This window comes from Ascaphus truei, chromosome 16 (genome assembly GCF_040206685.1).
Source record: "Ascaphus truei isolate aAscTru1 chromosome 16, aAscTru1.hap1, whole genome shotgun sequence".
NCBI lineage: Eukaryota > Metazoa > Chordata > Amphibia > Anura > Ascaphidae > Ascaphus > Ascaphus truei.
Genome location: NC_134498.1, coordinates 31054361 through 31073986, shown reverse-complemented (window position 1 = coordinate 31073986; position 19626 = coordinate 31054361). Strand labels below are relative to the sequence as shown.

Here is a 19626-nt window from a genome sequence, read left to right as displayed (position 1 = left end):
GAGCAGTATGTATGGACATGGCCTTTAGCACTCATGGGAAGAGACTTCCCTCATGTCAGTAGTGACTCATAACACTTTGGTCTCAGTTTAGGTCATCGCTAAGTGTCCCAAACAGTTGCACAAATTTGTATTCATTCAACCGTCTCTCTTTCGGTGTTCTAAGATTGCCCTCGAGTATGGCCACCTTCAGATCGTTCATCTTATGGCCACAGTTAGAGAAATGTTCGCCGACAGAACTGACTCTTGTTCCGTGTGTGATGCTGTGACGATGCAGATTAATTCTCTTGTTTAGCCTCTGTCCCGTCTCACCTATGTAGTAGCAGCCCCCTGGGCATTTCATGCACATGATGAGGTACACGACATTGTGGGCTCTTTACCAATTTATATACACACACACACCCCTAACATTCAGGGACTATTTAACACCTCAAGTCTTAAATCGCACACTACACAGGGAGGGGTGTTAGGTTTCAGTCACAGATAACATTCCTACAGTATATGCACTTTTTTTAAAGTTGATCATTTCTTGCTTTATTCAATGTACAGTACCATCGCCGGAAGAAGAGATCAGAGTATCTCGAAAGCTTACACAAATAAAAGCATTTCGTTAGCCACAGAATGGTATGGTCTATTCATTTTTTATTATTAAAGCTCAGCTAACACGGTACACACACACACACACACACACACACACACACACACACACACACACACACACACACACACATATTGGGGCCAAGGAAACATGAAAGAAACAGGACCCCCTCCCATAAACCCTCTGGCACACTGGAGGGCGGGGGTGAATGTATAGTCATGGATGGGGGGGGGGAGGGGGAGAGAAGGTAATGGGGGGGATAAGAAGGTATTGGAGCGTGAAGGCTATATGGGGGGAGAAGGAGAATTGGGGTGGAGGAGCTATGGAGAAGGAGCTACGGGGGTAAAAAGAGCAATGTGAGGGGGGTGGCTGTATTTGGGGGGGAAAAGCAGCTGTGTGGGGGAGGAGCTATGGGGAGAAGGAGCTATGGGGAGAAGGAGATATAGGGGCAAAGAAGAAGCTACAGGGGGAAGGAGCTATGGGGGTGGGAAAGAGCTATGGGGGGGAGAAGAGGCTATGGGAGGCAGGAGATATGGCGGGGAAAGAAGGATCTACTGGGGATAAGGAGCTATGTGGGGAATAAGGAGCTATGGCTGAGGGAGAAGGAGCTGGGGGGAAGCTACAGTATGTGGGGGGAGGAAGGACTTATGTGGGAGGGAAGAATGATTTATGTAGGGGAGAAGGAGTTATGGGAGGGAAGGAACTATGGGGGCAAAGGAGCTACAGGGAGGGGAAAGAGCTATGGGGGGAGAAGGGGTTATGTTGGCGAAGTAGGAGGTGGGGGAAAGAACTAGATATGAAGGGGAGAAGAGGTAATGGATGGATAGGATGGGCTCGGTGGGAGTAGTTATGGGATGGGTGGAAGAGTATGGTCTGGGGGGGGGGAAGAGAGTAGGTAAGAGGCCTGGGGTGGAGAGTAGGTAACGGAAATGGGGAGGGGGAGAGCACTAGGTATGGGCCTTGGGATGGAGAAAGAGTTAGGTATAAGACCGCTGGGGAAGGAGTGGATATAGAACCTGTGGGGAAGAAGGGGTAATTACAGAACCCGGGGAAAGAGAGGCCCAGAACAGAGGGGGGAGTCCAGAGGAAGGCAAAGGACCATGTGGGCCTACGTGCAGAGGAGAATCCCTGCCGAAGGCCCAGCTGAAATAAAGGCACAGGAACTGAAGGGAGAGCCGGACCTTCTTAGTTGCTGGCATTGCAGGAAGTTAGGCCCTACTTCCTGTCCAGGCCTGCTGGGCCCCCCAGAGCAGCTGGGCCCTGCACATTTGTCCTGGGTGCCCCCCCTGTTCGTGGCCCTGTATATATTGTTTAGAAAATATGTTCTTTATAATGGACAAACATGGAAGTATACCAGTCACCTGTGTATTATACATGCGAGCAATGTAAGGGTTAATGTGAGCTTTAAAAAAGCCAAACAGTAACAGTGTCTAAAATTCCGAAGCAAGGCAGACTTATGAAATGGGTAGGACGGTGCTTGGGGATGGCACAGCTGTCTGAAGGATCCCCTGGTGGTGACATCATTTATGGAGAAGATCCCCTTTAACCCCCCCATCACTAAATCGCATGCGTGATGTCTTTTAATTTGATATATACTGTGTGTGTGTGTGTGTGTGTGTGTATATATATGTATGTATGTATGTATGTATGTATGTATGTATGTATGTATGTATGTATATATATAAACAGGCACTCCAAGATCCAGCCTTTAACAAGACCCCGTTGGGTGCCGAAACATTGAGGAATACATTTTACCTTTGGATCTTGGAGTGCCTGTCCTGTTTTCTTCCATTACATATATACATAAACATGTATATATCATTTTCTTTTTAAGTCGTTGCTGCTGATCCTGTTTGTCACCAACAGCAAAAAAGCCATCTATAGTTAATTTTTAAAAAAAGTGATGCTTTCTGTAAACTGCAATTTACTTAACACCAGCAAGAAGCAAACACTCTGCCGGTGAATATCTGCTTAATCTCGGCTAATGCAAAACAACGTTAAAAATGTATTAACCGCAAAATGTCACGCGTACGGTATTCTGGGTAATCCACCGTGCCGGGATTTCGCTTGTGGTTTATTTTCTTTTAAATAAATCAAGCAAAGCAGATTTCCTACACAGTGGAACCTAGACATTATGAACACCTCTATAGAGTAGAGTGGGGTTTTTACGCTTAGAAAGCCTGAAGTGCTGTGTACTTTATTAAAAATAAATGTTTGAGGCCTGTACGCTGCGTGTTAAACAGACTGTGTGTGGGATTTTAAAGCAGAGTCGGCAACATCATTGTAATAGGAGTTGTCAGAAACCAACTGACCACACAGTGTAGGAGCTGGAGGGAGAAACAAAGTGTAGGGACCACATATGGCTATAAAAGTTATATTAGGGATTGCACTCCTGTATTATATAGACAGGCTCAGACATTAATTCACTGGTGCAGACGTGAATTTAGTGGTGCAGGCTCGGGATAAGAGAGAGATAACAAGGACATTTCAGCCAGGTCTGTACATCCCAATAAAGTGAGCGAGAGAAAATAAGCAGAATAGGTCTCTAGAATTCGAACTTGCCCGGCTCCGTATCAGTACTTCTCGCGGCTCAAATTATTCCGAACCTCGAGCTGAAATAATCGCAGGTTGAAACTAAAAACTAAACCTTGTATTCGATTCCAGCTTCGGCTCAGATCTTGCAGCATTTCCCTCCCTAGAAAGCCGACCCTCCATTACCCTGCCACCATTTTGTTTCAGCATCAGCAGGATGGCATGGGAGGGATGAGAGAGACAGACAGAGAGACACAAGCAGAGGGATAAAGAGAAAGACTCTCACAATAGAGGGACAGAGAGAAACACACACAGAGCTGAGGGGCAGAGAGAAATGCACACAGACAGAGTAGAGGGACAAAGAGAGAGAGACACACAGAAGACTGCCGAGGGGACTGCCGAGGGCAGAGAGAAACATGTGGCAGATAATATACCATAATCTGACTGTAGCCTGTCTAGTCGCGTTGCCAGGTGTCCAGTATTGAATCAAGCTGTCCTGTATTTAGACACTCTGTCCAGTAAAAAATTAGAGGTAGTACTGAACATGTTTATGTCCTGTATTACTTCTCTGGACATAGTGACCTGAACGGCTTGGGGGACCATTGGATTTCCCCGAACAAGGAGAGAGCAGAGCTGTTGCTAGGGGGCTGGGCAGCTTCCTCCACCCTGATTGGCTGCATTACTCAGCAACAGCCAATCAGGAGGAAGAGCCACGGAGAGGAGGAAACAGCATGGAGCGGAGAGAGGTAAAGCCATGGAGAGGAGGAAACAGCATGGAGCGGAGAGAGATGATAGGGTTGTGTGGGTGTGTGTGTCTCGATTGCATCGCACCTTTAACCAATGTGTCCATTATTTTTGGAGAAGTCATCTGACAACACTACCTGTTTCTACTATTGTTGCTTTTGGGTATATAAATACTGTAGTATATTAGTTTGGCATACCACTTTAGAAATATCACCATCTCACCCACCTGTCTCTACTCTCTTCTAGTATACCAATCAATTCAAATTGAGTTGAATAAACACCCTTTATAGTTTATCTGGTGGTGCATCTCTTCACACACACACAAACACACACACACACACACACACACACACACACACACACACACACACACACACACACACACACACACACACACACACACACACACACACACACACACTGTCCCCTCAGTCTGTCACTGTTACACACACACACACACCTCCCTCCCTCTACCTCTGCTGGGGGGGAGGAGAGAAGGGAGCTGGTTCCTGCCCGACTTCTCCTGATTCCGTAAGATCCTCCCCCCACCCCCCACCCTCGCAGACTCACAGCTTCTCTGCACCCCTGTCACTGGTTAGGGCTAACTCACCTCTGGTTACCATTTAGGGTCCCTCTGGACCCTCTGCTCCACGATCACTGGTTAGGGTCCCTGGACACCCCAGTGTGAGGTTAGGGCATCGGGACCTCCAATTACCAGTCACCGACTAGGGCTCTGGACCACTCACCCCCTCGTCACCAATTATTGCCCCCAAACCTTCAATTCTTATCCCCCATCACAGTTAAAGGCCCCTAGATCTCTCCCCTTTGCTTGGTCGACAACCCAGTGGTCCCCTGGTATGGACTCTATTCTTGGGCCCTGGGAAATTCAGTGGCCCTATGTGCAGTCATACATACATACAGTACATGCATATATACAGATATAGCCAATGTTATTAATCCCACCGGGACATACACAAAGTGGTCAGTGTTTTAAATCGCCTGGTAGGACATCTTTTTAGAAAGGAAATGTATATAGGGATATACCAAATAAGTAAACATCGGAAGGATGTTGACCCAGGAAGTAATCTGATTGCCAAATCTTGGAGTCAGGAAGGAATTTATTTTTCCCCTTATGAAATATCATTAGATGATAGGTCACTGGGGTTTTTTTGCTTGCCTTCCTCTGGATCAATATACTGGAAATACGGATATAGGATAAAGTATCTGTCGTCTAAATTTAGCATACAGTAGGTTGAACTTGATGGATGTCTCTTTTCAACCTCATCTACTGTGTAACTATGGGAAGGACGTTGATCCAGAGAGTAATCTGATTGTCAATATTTGGAGTCAGAAAGGAATTTATTTTTTGCTTTATGAGATATCATTCAACGATATGTCACTGGGTTTTTTGTTTGCCTTCCTCTGGATCAATATACTGTAAGTACAAATATAATATAAGTATCTGTCATCAAAGTTAAACATAGATTGAATATGATGGGCACATGTCTTTTTTCAACATCATCTACTATGTAATATCTACATTCATTTGATTTATTTAAATCAAAGGCTTTAACCCTTCAATTTCAACTCCGCATATAACCACTAAATACAGCAACATCTGCCATTGCAGTAATGTTTAAAATATGTTTGTCGACCTGGTATCTAAAAATAGCCATGATCAGTAATGATGTATATACTGTATGACAAGACACTGATGTTACAAAACAGCTGGCTTTAGCATTGGCAAAAACTCTGAAATATATATATACATACTGTACATATAATATTTATATATGTAAAACATTTTGGACCAGAAACGTTGAATTAAAAGCACCAGTTAGGCAAAAAGGGGTTATTTTTAAAAGATCCCTTCCCCATACTATACAGAGTGGAGTCTGTTTCCACCTCCCTAATTTTTTCCCTGCTCACTGATTTTAGTCCTTAAAAATAAGCCAGAAACCTAAATTGAAATGTTAATCCCACTTTGTGAGAGACTTCAAAGAGTCTTATCAGAGAAGCTTACTGTAGGATAAGAATCAGATAACATTGAGCTTTCCGGCAGCACTGAATTTACCTGTCAAGTGAAAGAGAATAAGCAGCAGAGGTTGCCATTGTGGCACTACTACAACTACATTTTGGCAGGCTTTGGGCCTAAGGAAAAACAGAAACTTAAAATCATATCTAGAATTAATAATTTACCTGTGGATTCTTAGACTCGTTTTTGACACAAAAGCAATTAGATTAAGATTTTAAAATCTTTCAAAATCATTATTTGGTCACCACAGAAACACTATTTTTTTTAAAGGTGCCTATCACCTGCCTATCTGCTTGAATGTTTAGGATCATTGTCTTGCTGCATGATCCCCTTTCGTTCAGCTTCAGCTCACGGTCGGGTGGCCTGACATTCTCCTCTAGAATCTTCTGATACAATGCAGAATTCATGGTTGTGTCAATGATTGGAACTCATCTAGGTCTTGAGGCAGCAGAGCAGCCCCAAACCATCACACTCCCACCACCATGCTTGATGGTTTGGATGAGGTTTTGTTTTTTGCCAAACACAACGTTTCTCATTGAGGCCAAAAAGTTCTACATTTGACTCGTCTGGAACATTGTTCTAGAAGTCATATGGATCATCTATATGCTCTTTGGTGAACTTCAGGTGGGCAGCAATGTTCTTTTTAGAGCGCAGTGGTTTCCTCCTGGCTATCCTTCCATGAACACCATTCTTGTTCAGTCTTTTTCTGATAGTTGAGTCATGAACACTCACATTATCCAGGCGAGAGTGGCCTGCAGATGTTGGAATGTTACTCTGGGGTTCTTTGTGACTTCCTGGATGATTTTCTGGTTTGTTCTTGGAGAGATTTTGGTAAGACAACTGCTACTGGTTAGAGTGACTGTGGTCTTGAACTTTCCCCATTTGTAGACAATCTGTCTGACAGTGGATTGGTGGAGCCCCAAATCCTTAGAAATGGTTTTGTAACCACACACCTGTATGGTGAAGACCAAACTCACAAAGATCTTTATATAGGGTGTGGCCTCCCAAACTCACACCTGAAGATTTACCTCATTATTTAAACACCTAATTCTAATTATCCCCTTTTATTTAGCTGATAAAACCAGGGGTTCACTTACTTTTTCACATGCCCCCGATTCTTAATTACTCATTGTTTGTTTGTCTAATACATACATCATATTGTTTTAAAAATACATAGAATTTGTTAATATAAACGCTATTGGATATTTAAGAAAAGACTGTTTTATATTCAAGAAGGTTATCATAGAAAAACTATGGAATATCCGTAATTATCATTGGGGTTCACAAACATTTTCTCGCCACTGTGTGTGTGTGTTTTTATATATATAATATATATATACAGCTAAACCCCGTTATAACGCGCCTCGTTATACCGCGATTCGGTTATAACGCGGTTTTCCCGTGGCTCCCGTTTTTAAAAAAAAAAAAAAAAAAAAAAAAATTAAAAAAAAATTTTTTTTTTTACATTTTTTTTTTGCACACTGCACACACTGCACACACTCACTGCACACACACTGCTCATTGCTCACACTGCCACACTGCACACACACTGAACACTGCACACACACTGCTCATTGCTCACACTGACACACTGCACACACACTGCACACTGCACACACACTGCACACTGCACACACACTGCTCATTGCTCACACTGCACACACTGACACACTGCACACACACTGCACACACACTGCACACTGCACACACTGACACTGCACACACACTGCACACACACTGCTCATTGCTCACACTGCACACACTGACACACTGCACACACACTGCTCATTGCTCACACTGCACACACTGACACACTGCACACACACTGCACACTGCACACACACTGCTCATTGCTCACACTGCACACACTGACACACTGCACACACACTGCACACACACTGCACACACACTGCTCATTGCTCACACTGCACACACACTGCACACTGCACACACACTGCTCATTGCTCACACTGCACACACTGACACTGCACACACACTGCACACACACTGCTCATTGGACACACTGCACACTGCACACACACTGCTCATTGCTCACACTGCACACACACTGCACACTGCACACACACTGCTCATTGCTCACACACTGCTCATTGCTCACACTGCACACACTGACACTGCACACACACTGCACACACACTACACACTGCACACACACTGCTCATTGGACACACTGCACACACTGCACACTGCACACACACTGCTCATTGCTCACACTGCACACACACTGCACACTGCACACACACTGCTCATTGCTCACACTGCACACACTGACACACTGCACACACACTGTACACTGCACACACACTCCTCATTGCTCACACTGCACACACTGACACATTGCACACACACTGCACACACACTGCACACAATTATTATATAGAAATAAACAGACAACTGCACTTTAACAGATGTATTTTGCCTGTACACTTACGCACACACACTCACAGACACTCACACACACTCACACACACTCTCACACACTTACACACACTTACAGACACTCACACACACTCACACACACTCACACACACTTACACTCACAGACACTCACACACACTTACACACACTCACACACACTCACAGACACTCACACACACTCACACACACTTACAGACACTCACACACACTTACACACACTTAGACACTCACAGACACTCACACACACTTACACACACACTCAGACACTTACACACACTCACAGACACTTACACACACTCACACCCACATACACACACCCATATACACACACACACTTTCTCTCCCATATATACATACACACACACACTCTCTCACTCTACACAGACGGGGGGTGGGGTCGGAGCAGAGGAAAGGCCGCGACCAGCACCACCACCCGCTCCCCCCCTCCTCCCGCGCAGGCAGCGGGAGCGCCAGGGACAGCGGTGGGGAGATGAAACCCCCCGCTACCACCTCCATGCAGGCAGCGGGATCTGAGGTAAGCGGCGACCTGAGGGACATCCCCACTCCCATCTCCTGCCCCGCGGGCTGTCACCCGGTGACAGGGGGAAGCGGGGACAGGAGGGACATCCCCGCTCCCATCTCCTGCCCCGCGGCCTGTCCCGCGGTGACAGGGGGAAGCGGGGACAGGAGGGACATCCCCGCTCCCATCTCCTGCCCCGCGGGCTGTCCCGCGGTGACAGGGGGAAGCGGGGAGCGGAGGGACATGCCCGCTCCCATCTCCTGTCCCGCGGGATGAATATGCGCTAAAGCGCGGCGGCCATTTTTTTCCCGCGACCCCGTTAGTAACGCGGTGGTCTCGGGGTGGACCCCGAGACCCGCGTTATAACGGGGTTTAGCTGTATTATATATAGCAAATGGAAATATTACTGTATGTTCATTTGCCTGTCTTAGACAGGTCTGCAACCCTGTCTTTCACCATTATCGCCCAGCACACAGCACTTCCACTGCAGCAAGGGATTCTGGGAAATGACATGCAAATGGGCACACAGTACCACCTTTTGTCTCAAGCTCATATTACACGATATATATATATATATATATATCTCAAAAACAAAAAAAGAAGCGCATGCTCCATAGCACAGATATTTAATAAAAAGTGAAACATTCAGAGCCAGGATGAAAACCCTCAATAATATAAATGGAACAATTAAAATATTACCAATGATAAGTCCTGTGAGCAAAGTCCTGCTGAATGATAATTGGATTGAATGCCCCAGTGTATTGAATGGTTCAGATTTTGCAAGAATGAAATATTTGTGCATAAATCCAAATGCAAGCAGGAAATTGAAAATGAATGCAGAATGATAAACTCCAGGGAGATTTTACAGTTAGAAGGATGCCCCCAAAGATAACGGTAAGAGAGGATCTGATGTTTAGGTGGGTCCTGGGGCTGAAATGCCCTCTCTCCAGCACAGAGGTTAGAAATGCCTCTAAGGGGAAATCCGTTTTTCATAACAACTGTGATCAGTTGGAGACTTTGAAAATGTAAAAGGAGCCCTCTGCAGAGCATCTCAGAGGAAAGGCAAACGGCAACCAGTAGTGTATACTGTACAGTATATGAAACCAGCATGAGCTGTCAGTTCTCTGGAGCTCTTAAGCTCCAAACCTCCACTTCAGGCAGCCAGCAGCTGCAGCTCCCCAATGGCTGAAACGCAATCAGCGGTCACTCTCAAAGAACTGCACAATTCAATCACATAGGGCTCACTGAGAAACAGGGAACAATATTTAGGATGAGTGCAATGTTGCAAATATTCATCCAACTGGCAAGATATGGTTCACAACGCGTTTCGTCGCATTCTCTCAACTTTCAAGTTTTTTTTTTAAAATATATTGTTTATATTGACTTCAGTTTTTATGCTTATTTCACCTTTATTAAAAGTATTTCATTTGCATTATGCACTATATTTAGAGAACATTAATCATACATCACTAAGAATATTAACATTCAATCAGTAATATATACACATTGGTTGACGCACTTTTGACATATTAGTGAGCACTGCTGATTATTAATAATATATATAAAAATATGTGTTGTAAACAACAATCAGCGGTGTCATTTATACGTGTGCATAACATGACCAGAATCTGTCGTCATGGAGAAGAAATTAATAGAACACCACTATGTCAAGTAGTAAGTAGTAAGTAGTAAGTAGTACAAAGTCTCAGCTCCCCATGTTTACAAACTGACTTTAACCAATGCTTTAAACCTACTTCTAGATGTAATCAAAGCCAGTAATCACCCAGATGTAACTCCTTAAATATGCCACTGTCATTAGGTTACTTTGATCTTCCATGGGACTGACCCCACTTATTGTGTCATACTATGTGTTGCTGGCCCCCTTTGGCGCAGGGTGTGATAACCCCACAGTGTTAAACTGCCCTAAGATAAGAAACCCACACAGGAATTAGACAGACTATGAACTTACCAGGTAGAATTCCCCACTGCGATCTCCCAGTAGTGACACCCGCTGTCAATGAAGATGTTCCCAGTCGCTCCATAACATCCCGTCCCGCTGAATCTTTCAGGCGTGTGACTCTTCTTCAGTGAGCTGTCCTCCTTCTCCATCTGCATCCCATCGTTCGAGATCTTCAGCTTCTTGTGGGCAAATCTCGGGTCGAGTTTAAACGGTTGACCTGCAAGGACGATAATCACTGAGCACGTTACACAGGTGTAGCGCTGGTTCTTCTAAACTCGCACACTTTATTGTGTGATTTCACTAATGCAATTTTGCATCCATTAAACAAATCACACAATACAAACCAATCGAGCCACCAGTTAACAAATTGTGAGATTTGCATGCAAAATCTCTATGCAATTGCATTAGGCTGTTTCTACACATAAATATTGTTCACTTGGTCTCGTGTTACCAATAAATGGTCTGAGTTGACCTTTATATTATATGTGTGAGTTTAACCTTTTCCTTTTCTATTTGGATTAATGCGGGTGGCAGTTTTAAGGGGATACTGTCCCAGAGGACAGACAGAACTACCAACAGACTTTTATACACCATTCTCAAAGAAGGAGTACATGTCAAGTTTATCTTTTTTTTTAATGCAATTGCATTAGGAACAATGGCCCTCCATCTCTACTTGTCATTGAACTTGTCACTGTCATGAGGTCACTTTGGTTCTACACGGGAGCGACCTTTTAGCTGAAAAACCATGTCAGCGTCATTAGGTCACACTGCTCCTATATTGACTCTGACCCCCAGTTACCGGAGTAGTTAGGGGACTAGTTATAGTAAGTAGTTATAGAAGCTGTTAGGGGACTAGTTATTGGGAGCGGTTATACAGTAGGAGTATTTGGGAAAGAGTTATACTGTAGGAAGCAGTTATTGGAGCAGGAGTTATAGGGAGCAGTTATAGGAGCGGTTTGGGGAGGAGTTATATGGAGTGATTATTGGAGCAGTCAGAACAAATTGTGTCTGAAACAAGGTAATAGTCAAGCAAAGATATGTATTGAGCTTGGTGCTCAAGGAGTTAAAAAAAAACCCAGTCAAAGCATCACCGCTCGTACCAACAAGGGGAGTGAAAAGGAATGGATGTGATCGAATAAATAAATAAATAAAATCAGTGTCACTCATACGGCCCTGAGTGATACTTAGCTTATTTATCACACCCATTTCACAATCCGCTATCACTATCACTAACAACCACCTACAAGGATATAGATGTGGAAGGAAATCCTCTGGTCTGACGTACAGTACACCACAGAAGGACAAAGATACCTTTACGTGACAGCACTCACACAGGGCCGTGTGAGTGACATTGATTTTATTTATTTATTTATTCAATCACATCCATTCCTTTTCCCTCCCCTCGTTGGTACGAGCGGTGATGCTTTGACTGAGTTTTTTTTAACTCCTTGAGCACCAAGCTCAATACATATCTTTGCTTGACTATTACCTTGTTTCAGACACAATTTGTGTCTATCTCTACATAGGAGTTGTATTTATATTTATATTACTGTTCACTTTGTGCTCCCCAACGCTCTTTTGTGTTTTTGTGTATGTTAAGGTTCCCGGATAGATCCTGGTTGGGTTGAGCCTCAGGGGGAAACTCCAATCTTAGGGTGAAGTGTTAACCCCTCCCAAGAAGGTAGTATATCTCTGTTACTTACTTCTTGGAGTTAACACATCATATAAGAGAGCGCCCAGGCACCTTATGTTTAGCTCTTACAGGAGATTGCTCTGTTTTTATTTAATTTTAATAACACAGTATTGAAGCAGGGGGTCTCTTGAGCTGAGCCACATTCATTTCAGCCTCGGGGACCCCCTGCTTCCTGAGTTACAGCCCCCCGGTATGGGGTGCCAGTATCTCCGCAAACGTTAAATGTCCCGATCACGTGACATGGGAGATTTAAACAATGCAGGGAGATATCGGCACCCATACAAGGGCCTGTAGCTCAGGAAGCAGGGGGTCTCCGAGGCTGAAATTAATGCTGTTCAGCTCTGGAGACCCCCTGCTTCAATACTGTGTTATTAAAATAAAATACAAACAGCTCCATTACCTTAGCGGCTAGGCGCTAAGGCAATGAATGTGTGAAACTAGAGTACCTCGTTTGTTGGGGCTTGCGGGGGAGGGTGAAGGGGGCAGTTGCCCAGTGTAACAATAAATGCAAAGGATGTTGATCCAGGGAGAAATCTGATTGCCAATTTTGGATACAAAAAAAATGCTAGATGGCGCTCTACCAATCCCAATACAGTGATAAAAAAATAATTAATTTAACAAATATTAACTAATGAACTAAAACATGTGTAAACCAGTGAAAACACAATGTGAATAAAAAGTGAATAAAAGGCAAAACCACTTATCACTCAACCCTGTAGATAAGACTGTTTCAAAAGTCTATAGATGCACCGCTTGTTCGAAATCCAGGGGAGCGTCGCCGGATACCCAAAAAAGAAGAAATAATGTAATACAGTAACAACCGTGAAATATGAGTGTTAAGGCTCCCAATTTTCTTCTCATATAAAAAGTAGAAAAAGGAGCATGTGTGCCAGTCTTTAACCTTAATCGTCTCAGTCTGGATGGTGTAGATACAGGTGGTCAGCAATCTCGGGCAGAGAAGAAAGAAACCATAGTGCAGATCAAATGACAAATTTATCAATCAAGGTTCACAAATGGAGGCTTACATTAGATACAGAACAGAAAGGCAGTAAGCAGCAAGGCACCTCGGTGAGTCGCGATTCTCACCACCTCGGTATACATTGCAGCAGCTCTCGCGTGCGTCTGGTCCCGTGGCGTCACTTCCGGGTTGTTACGTCACTGACTACCAGGAACGGAGGACACCGCCGGAATCCCTCTGTTCTTTCTCTCCTCCAAGATGGCTAACGAGCCAAGCACAACGCGTTTCGACGTGATGACGTCTTCCTCAGGAGTCATTGAGGAACCCGGAAGTGACGCCATGGTACCAGACACACGCAAGAGCTGCAGCAGTGTATACCGAGGTGGTGAGAATCGCGACTCACCGAGGTGCCCTGCTGCTTACTGCCTTTCTGTTCTGGATCTAATGTAAGCCTCCATTTGTGAACTTTTGTTTATAAATTTGTCATTTGATCTGCACCATGGTTTCTTTCTTCTCTGCCCGAGATTGCTGACCACCTGTACCTAACCATCCAGACAGACGATTAAGGTCAAAGACTGGCACACATGCTCCTTTTTTCTACTTTTTATGTGAGTAGAAAATTGGGAGTCTTAACACTCATATTTCACGGTTGTTACTGTATTACACTATATACATTTCTTCTTTTTTGGTCATCTGGCGACGCTCCCCTGGATTTCGAACAAGCGGTGCCAATTTTTGGAGTCGGGAAGGAATTTATTTTTCCCCTTATGAGATATCATTGGATGATATGTCACTGGGGTTTTTTGTTTGCCTTCCTCTGGATCAATATACTGTAAGTACGGATATAGGATAAAGTATCTGTCGTCTAAATTTAGCACAGGTTGAACTTGATGGACGTATGTCTTTTTTCAACCTCATCTACTATGTAACTATGTAACTATGTAACTATGTAACTATGTATCTCAAATCCTCATCCATTGGCAGATTTAAAAGGACCAGTTCCTTCCTCCTACTGTTTTTTTTTTTAATTTTATACTGCATTTATTTTAAAGGTGGGAACAGGAGTCTCCCCGAGTCAAATGTCTCTATTTTCAGCTCTGGCACTCAAGATACTTACCAGTGAAATTATACGGGTTTAAACTCCCTCAGTAAAAACAAAATGACTGTAAAATCTCAGGCCAATAGGAAGTTACAACTTCCTCAGTTGTGGCTTCCTTTTGGATGGCCATTTAAATCCCCTTTAAAAACCAGGAAGTAACACAGGTAAGTTTACCATTAAGTATCTCGAAAACTGGGTTGTCACCGGAGCTGAAATTAGTGGGATTATGCTCTGGAGTCCCCCTTGGATTAATTATTGTAAAAACAAATTGAGGTTGGTTATCAGGGATTGCTCCTTTAAGGCAGATAAACCCTTTTAATACAATGTTGCAGGAATTATTCCTTTCATACACACAAGTGCGTTTGGCTTGTCAGACTCTTGATTTAAAATCTTTATTGAGTGTTCGTGCTTTCAAAGAAAAGAGCCAAGGTTTATAACAAGCGTAAGGGTGCACGCTATGAATCTGAAGATCCTACAATGTGATTTTGCCTCTCCAAAAGATGGCATTTAATTCAGAAGTCATTATGAATAATTAAGTATTCTATTATTAGGATTTCATAGAAACTCCGCATATTTTCTCCCTCTGAAATTGTAAGTACAAGATATCTAGTGGTAAATTGTATTGGTTAAATTATTGCGGGATCGGGCAAATGACAATATATGTTTCTGGCCATGCAGATAAAATAGGGAATAACACAGAACATTCCTGATTTCTTGAAGTTTTATAACTTTATTTCTTTACAAGTTAGGATGCACGTATAACACACATCCTGACCTGAATACTACGTAATCACACACTGCAAATCATCAACATAACACATCCTGATCTGAATACTACATACAGTAATCACACACAGCAAATCATCAACATAACACATCCTGACCTGAATACTACATACAGTAATCACACACAGCAAATCATCAACATAACACATCCTGACTAGATACAACACCCATCCTGACAACATAGAATACCCATCCTGACAACATAGAATACCCATCCTGACAAGCGATGTGAAGAAATTTGCTGCAAACCAGGTGAAATTGACCTTTTTGACAAGTTTTGTGAAAAATATCGCCGAGCTTAATGTCACCAAAGTCAGTTTTTGCTACATTGTGGCAAAATTGGTGACATTCTGAGCAATGGGAACTTTCGCAAGATTTTCCAAGCAACACGTAATTTAAGAATAAAAACTTGCAAAATGTTTGTGAACTAAATTTTGAGATATTTGCATGTCTTTAATGCTAAACTTAATACTACTGTATATCACATACTCCAATTCATTACCACAATACAACACACATCCTGACTTAAATACTGCAAAGCATTACACAACAAAACACACATCCTGACCTCAATACTGTATCTCACGCTGCAATTCATTAACACAGTACAACACACATCCTGACCTAAATACTGCAAAACAGTACACAATACAATACAACATACATCTTAACCCCAATACTATATCACGCACTGCAATTCATTAACACCACACAATACACATCCTGACCCCAATACTATATCACGCACTGCAATTCATTAACACAACACAATACACATCCTGACATCAATACTATATCACACACTGCAATTCATTAACACAATACACACTCTGACCTAAATACTGCACAACATTACACACCACAATACCCATCCTGACCTCAATACTACAGTATATCACACACTGCAATTCATTAACACCACACAATACACATGCTGAATTCAATACTGTATCACACACTACAATTTACTACCCCAATACAATTAAACAACATCCACACGGCCTTATCCGAACAGCTTAGGGAAAGAGCCTTACTCTGGGGCCGAGCACTGTGTAATGGTTCTGCTTTATGTTGCTTTGTCAGACCTTTTGATTTCAAATCTTTATTGAGTGTTCGTGCTTTCAAAGAAAGGAGCCTAGGTGTATAACAAGCATTAGGACTCACGCCACCAATCTGAAGATCCTACATGGGCAGAGGGATTTTGAATCTCCAAGAGATGGTATTAAAGTCAGAAGTCATTATGAATAATTAAATCTTCTCTTAGTAGGATTTAACAGAAACACAGCATACTAGTATTTTCTCTCTGAAATTATACGTACGAGGTATCTAGTGGTAAATTGTATGCGTTCGATTATTCTGCGGTTAGGCAGACAATATATGTTACTGACCATGCCGATAAAATGGGGAATAACAGAAAATTCCTGTTTTTTTCAAGTTTTATAACATTATTTCTTGACGAGTTAGGATGTACTTATAGGGAAACTGTATCTTCTACATCCTAAAAATAACTGGCAACATATAACACACATCCTAACCTCAATACTAAACAATCACACACTGCAATATATTAACATAACATACATCCTGACTAGATACAGTACAACACACATGCTGACTAGGGCCGAGCTTATAGTGCTGGTGATGTCACCTGTCACGTCTCCGTTAGCAAAAGTTGTAATTCGCTTTCCGGCGACGTCACGGGCGACCAGGTCTTTGATTGGTTCAGAGGTTGTCACTTGTGGCGACAGCCTCTGAAAAATCTAATTTGACCGTCTTCAAAAATACACGCCGCCACGTCGCTCCGTCGCGACGGCGTCAATGCATTTGTTTTCGAGCGACGTTGCGTTGCCGTCGCTATAAGCGCGGCCTAGAGATGTGAGAAAATTTACACTGAAATGGCTGCGTACTCTCCGAAATTAGCCTTTTTGACAAGTTTTGTGAAAAAAAATCTCCAAATGTAATGTTCCCAAAGTGAGTGTGCAGTCACATGGCCCCTATACATAATGTACTGCCTATACTACTGTTTTTGCTAAATAATGGCGAAAGTGGTGACATTATAAACAATGTGAACTTTCGCAAAATTTTCCAAGAAACAAATAATTTAAGAAAAAAAAATTGAAAAACGTTTGCGAACCAAATTTAGAGATATTTGCATGTCTTTAATTCTAACCTCAATACTATATCACAGACTGCAATCCATTAGCACAATACAACACACGTCCTAATCTAAATACATACTGCAAAACATTACACAACACAATACACATCTTCCTGACCTCAATACTGTATTGCACACTACAATTCATTAACACAATAAAATACACATCCTGACTTCAATACTGTATCACACACTGCATTAATTAACACAACACAAATCCTGAATACTATACTGTATCACTCTCTGCAAATCACTACTGTACCACAATACTATTCAACAGCATCCACACAACCTTATCCGAAAAGCTTAGGAAAAGAGACACAATTGAGGCAGCGCTTGTATAGTGGAGTGTGAAAGATTAAGCAGCGGAGGCTGCCATGTGGACACTATTGCAGGCTTTGGGCCTGTTAAAATAAACGTTTTAAATAAAAGCAGCAACATCTAGGAAAAGACTGAATAAATAATACGGAAATTCACCCCTTATTCCCCGTTGTCTTGGAACTACTTTCTGCAGTGCCTGACGTATCTGATACAAATCAGAAGTACAGCACCGTGTCTGCTTTGAAGAAACTGCTGCACATGAAGGCAAAGCTCTTCTAACCTTACCATTATATATATATATATTTATATATAATTATTATTATTATTATTTTTAATAGGTTTGAAGCAGGAGGTCTCCAGAGCTAAACCATGTGATTCCAACTTCAGGGACCCCCTGCTTCCTGAGATACTTACCTCGCTAGGGCGTGCCGAAATCTCAGTTCCGGCGTGACGGCCGTTCCATCTGTGCCACTGCACCGAGCCCTGCGCTCTTCACCACAACAACGAAATTTATTGCCGGGGGAGAGGGTGGGGTCTCTATACCTGTCTCTTACCATGTCCAGTGGCATCTACTCCTACAGCGTCCCATTATAATGGCGCCGCTACGTCACATGGCGTTCTGACATCACGTTGTCATAACATGGTGACACGTCGTCACGTAGAACCTCTATATCACGACACTGTGAAGTCTGAGGAGGAGATGCAGCGCTGGACAAGATAGAAGGTCCCACAAATGCCCCTGTACCGCGAAATTCCCAGCTGGCCCTGCGGTATCTCTCTGCTATTTAAATGTCCCAGTTACATGGGCCAATAGGAAGCCGTGACAAGGGTATTTAAACTGCAGAGAGCTAGCTGGAGCACCTACAGAGGTGTGTATCTCTGGAAGCAGGGGGTTCCCTGAGCTAAAATGAATTGGATTCATCTCCGGAGCTCCCCTGCTTCAAACGTATATTTTGGTTTTTTTTAGACGCTGGTGTTAGCCCTGTCTTTCCTATGTATACAATGGCCAATATATACAGAGGCAAGATAAGCTAAACCAACCTGAAATAGATGATAAAAGAGTAATTACAATACCGGATGAATTGATGATGGGGATAAAAATGTACTTTTAATAGGCCAGTTTAAAATAATGGAGTAGCTCACCAACGAAAGACGAACTATACCCATAAAGTGCACTCGAGGAGTATTAGGGTACGTAATACACAAATGTAAAAAAATGTAGGAATAGTATGTAGCCATGTGTAAAATTGGTGTACATATCTCTTTCTCATGCTGGCAGTAAACCTGGTAAGTATGCAGGATTGCCAGCAACAATCATGGAGGTTTGCCCTCAAACCCTGGTGAGGTGTCATATGTCCCAAAGGAAGTGACAACATGCTTTGTGTCCACTCAGTGACACAGAGGGTGTCTGTTTTCTGGAGGTGATATAAGATACAGCACTGCCTAAAGTTAGGAGTTCATTCCTGTTGGTGTTCTGACTCTGTTCAGTGAGAGGCACGTGGAGGTCTGCAACAGTGTTGCAGTGTCTGATGCAAGAGCTGTGAGTCTGTGCAGCTCAAAGCAGACAGAGAAGCTGGTGAATCTCCTTGAGGGGAGAGGTGGAGAGCAACTCTTTTAGAGGAGAAGGAACCTTCCAATGGAGTGCAGCAGAGAGATGAGCGGCTGAGCTGCTAGCTATGAGGGGCAGCTTGCCCATACAAGATCAATAAAGATGTCCTTGATAAAAGATACCCTCATGAGTCTGGAATTACTCTGCAGAGGAAGGCACCACAGAGGAGTTCCTCAT

General features: G+C 43.1%; 1 protein-coding gene across 1 annotated transcript in view; it reads right to left on the bottom strand.

Moving 5' to 3' along the window:
- Nucleotides 1-19626, bottom strand: part of MID2 (midline 2) — a 136382-nt gene that overhangs the window by 4872 nt on the left and 111884 nt on the right. The window contains exon 9 of the mRNA XM_075572931.1: nucleotides 10835-11042. Within this exon, the coding sequence (XP_075429046.1) occupies nucleotides 10835-11042 (208 nt within the window). The remainder of the gene's footprint in view (nucleotides 1-10834; nucleotides 11043-19626) is intronic.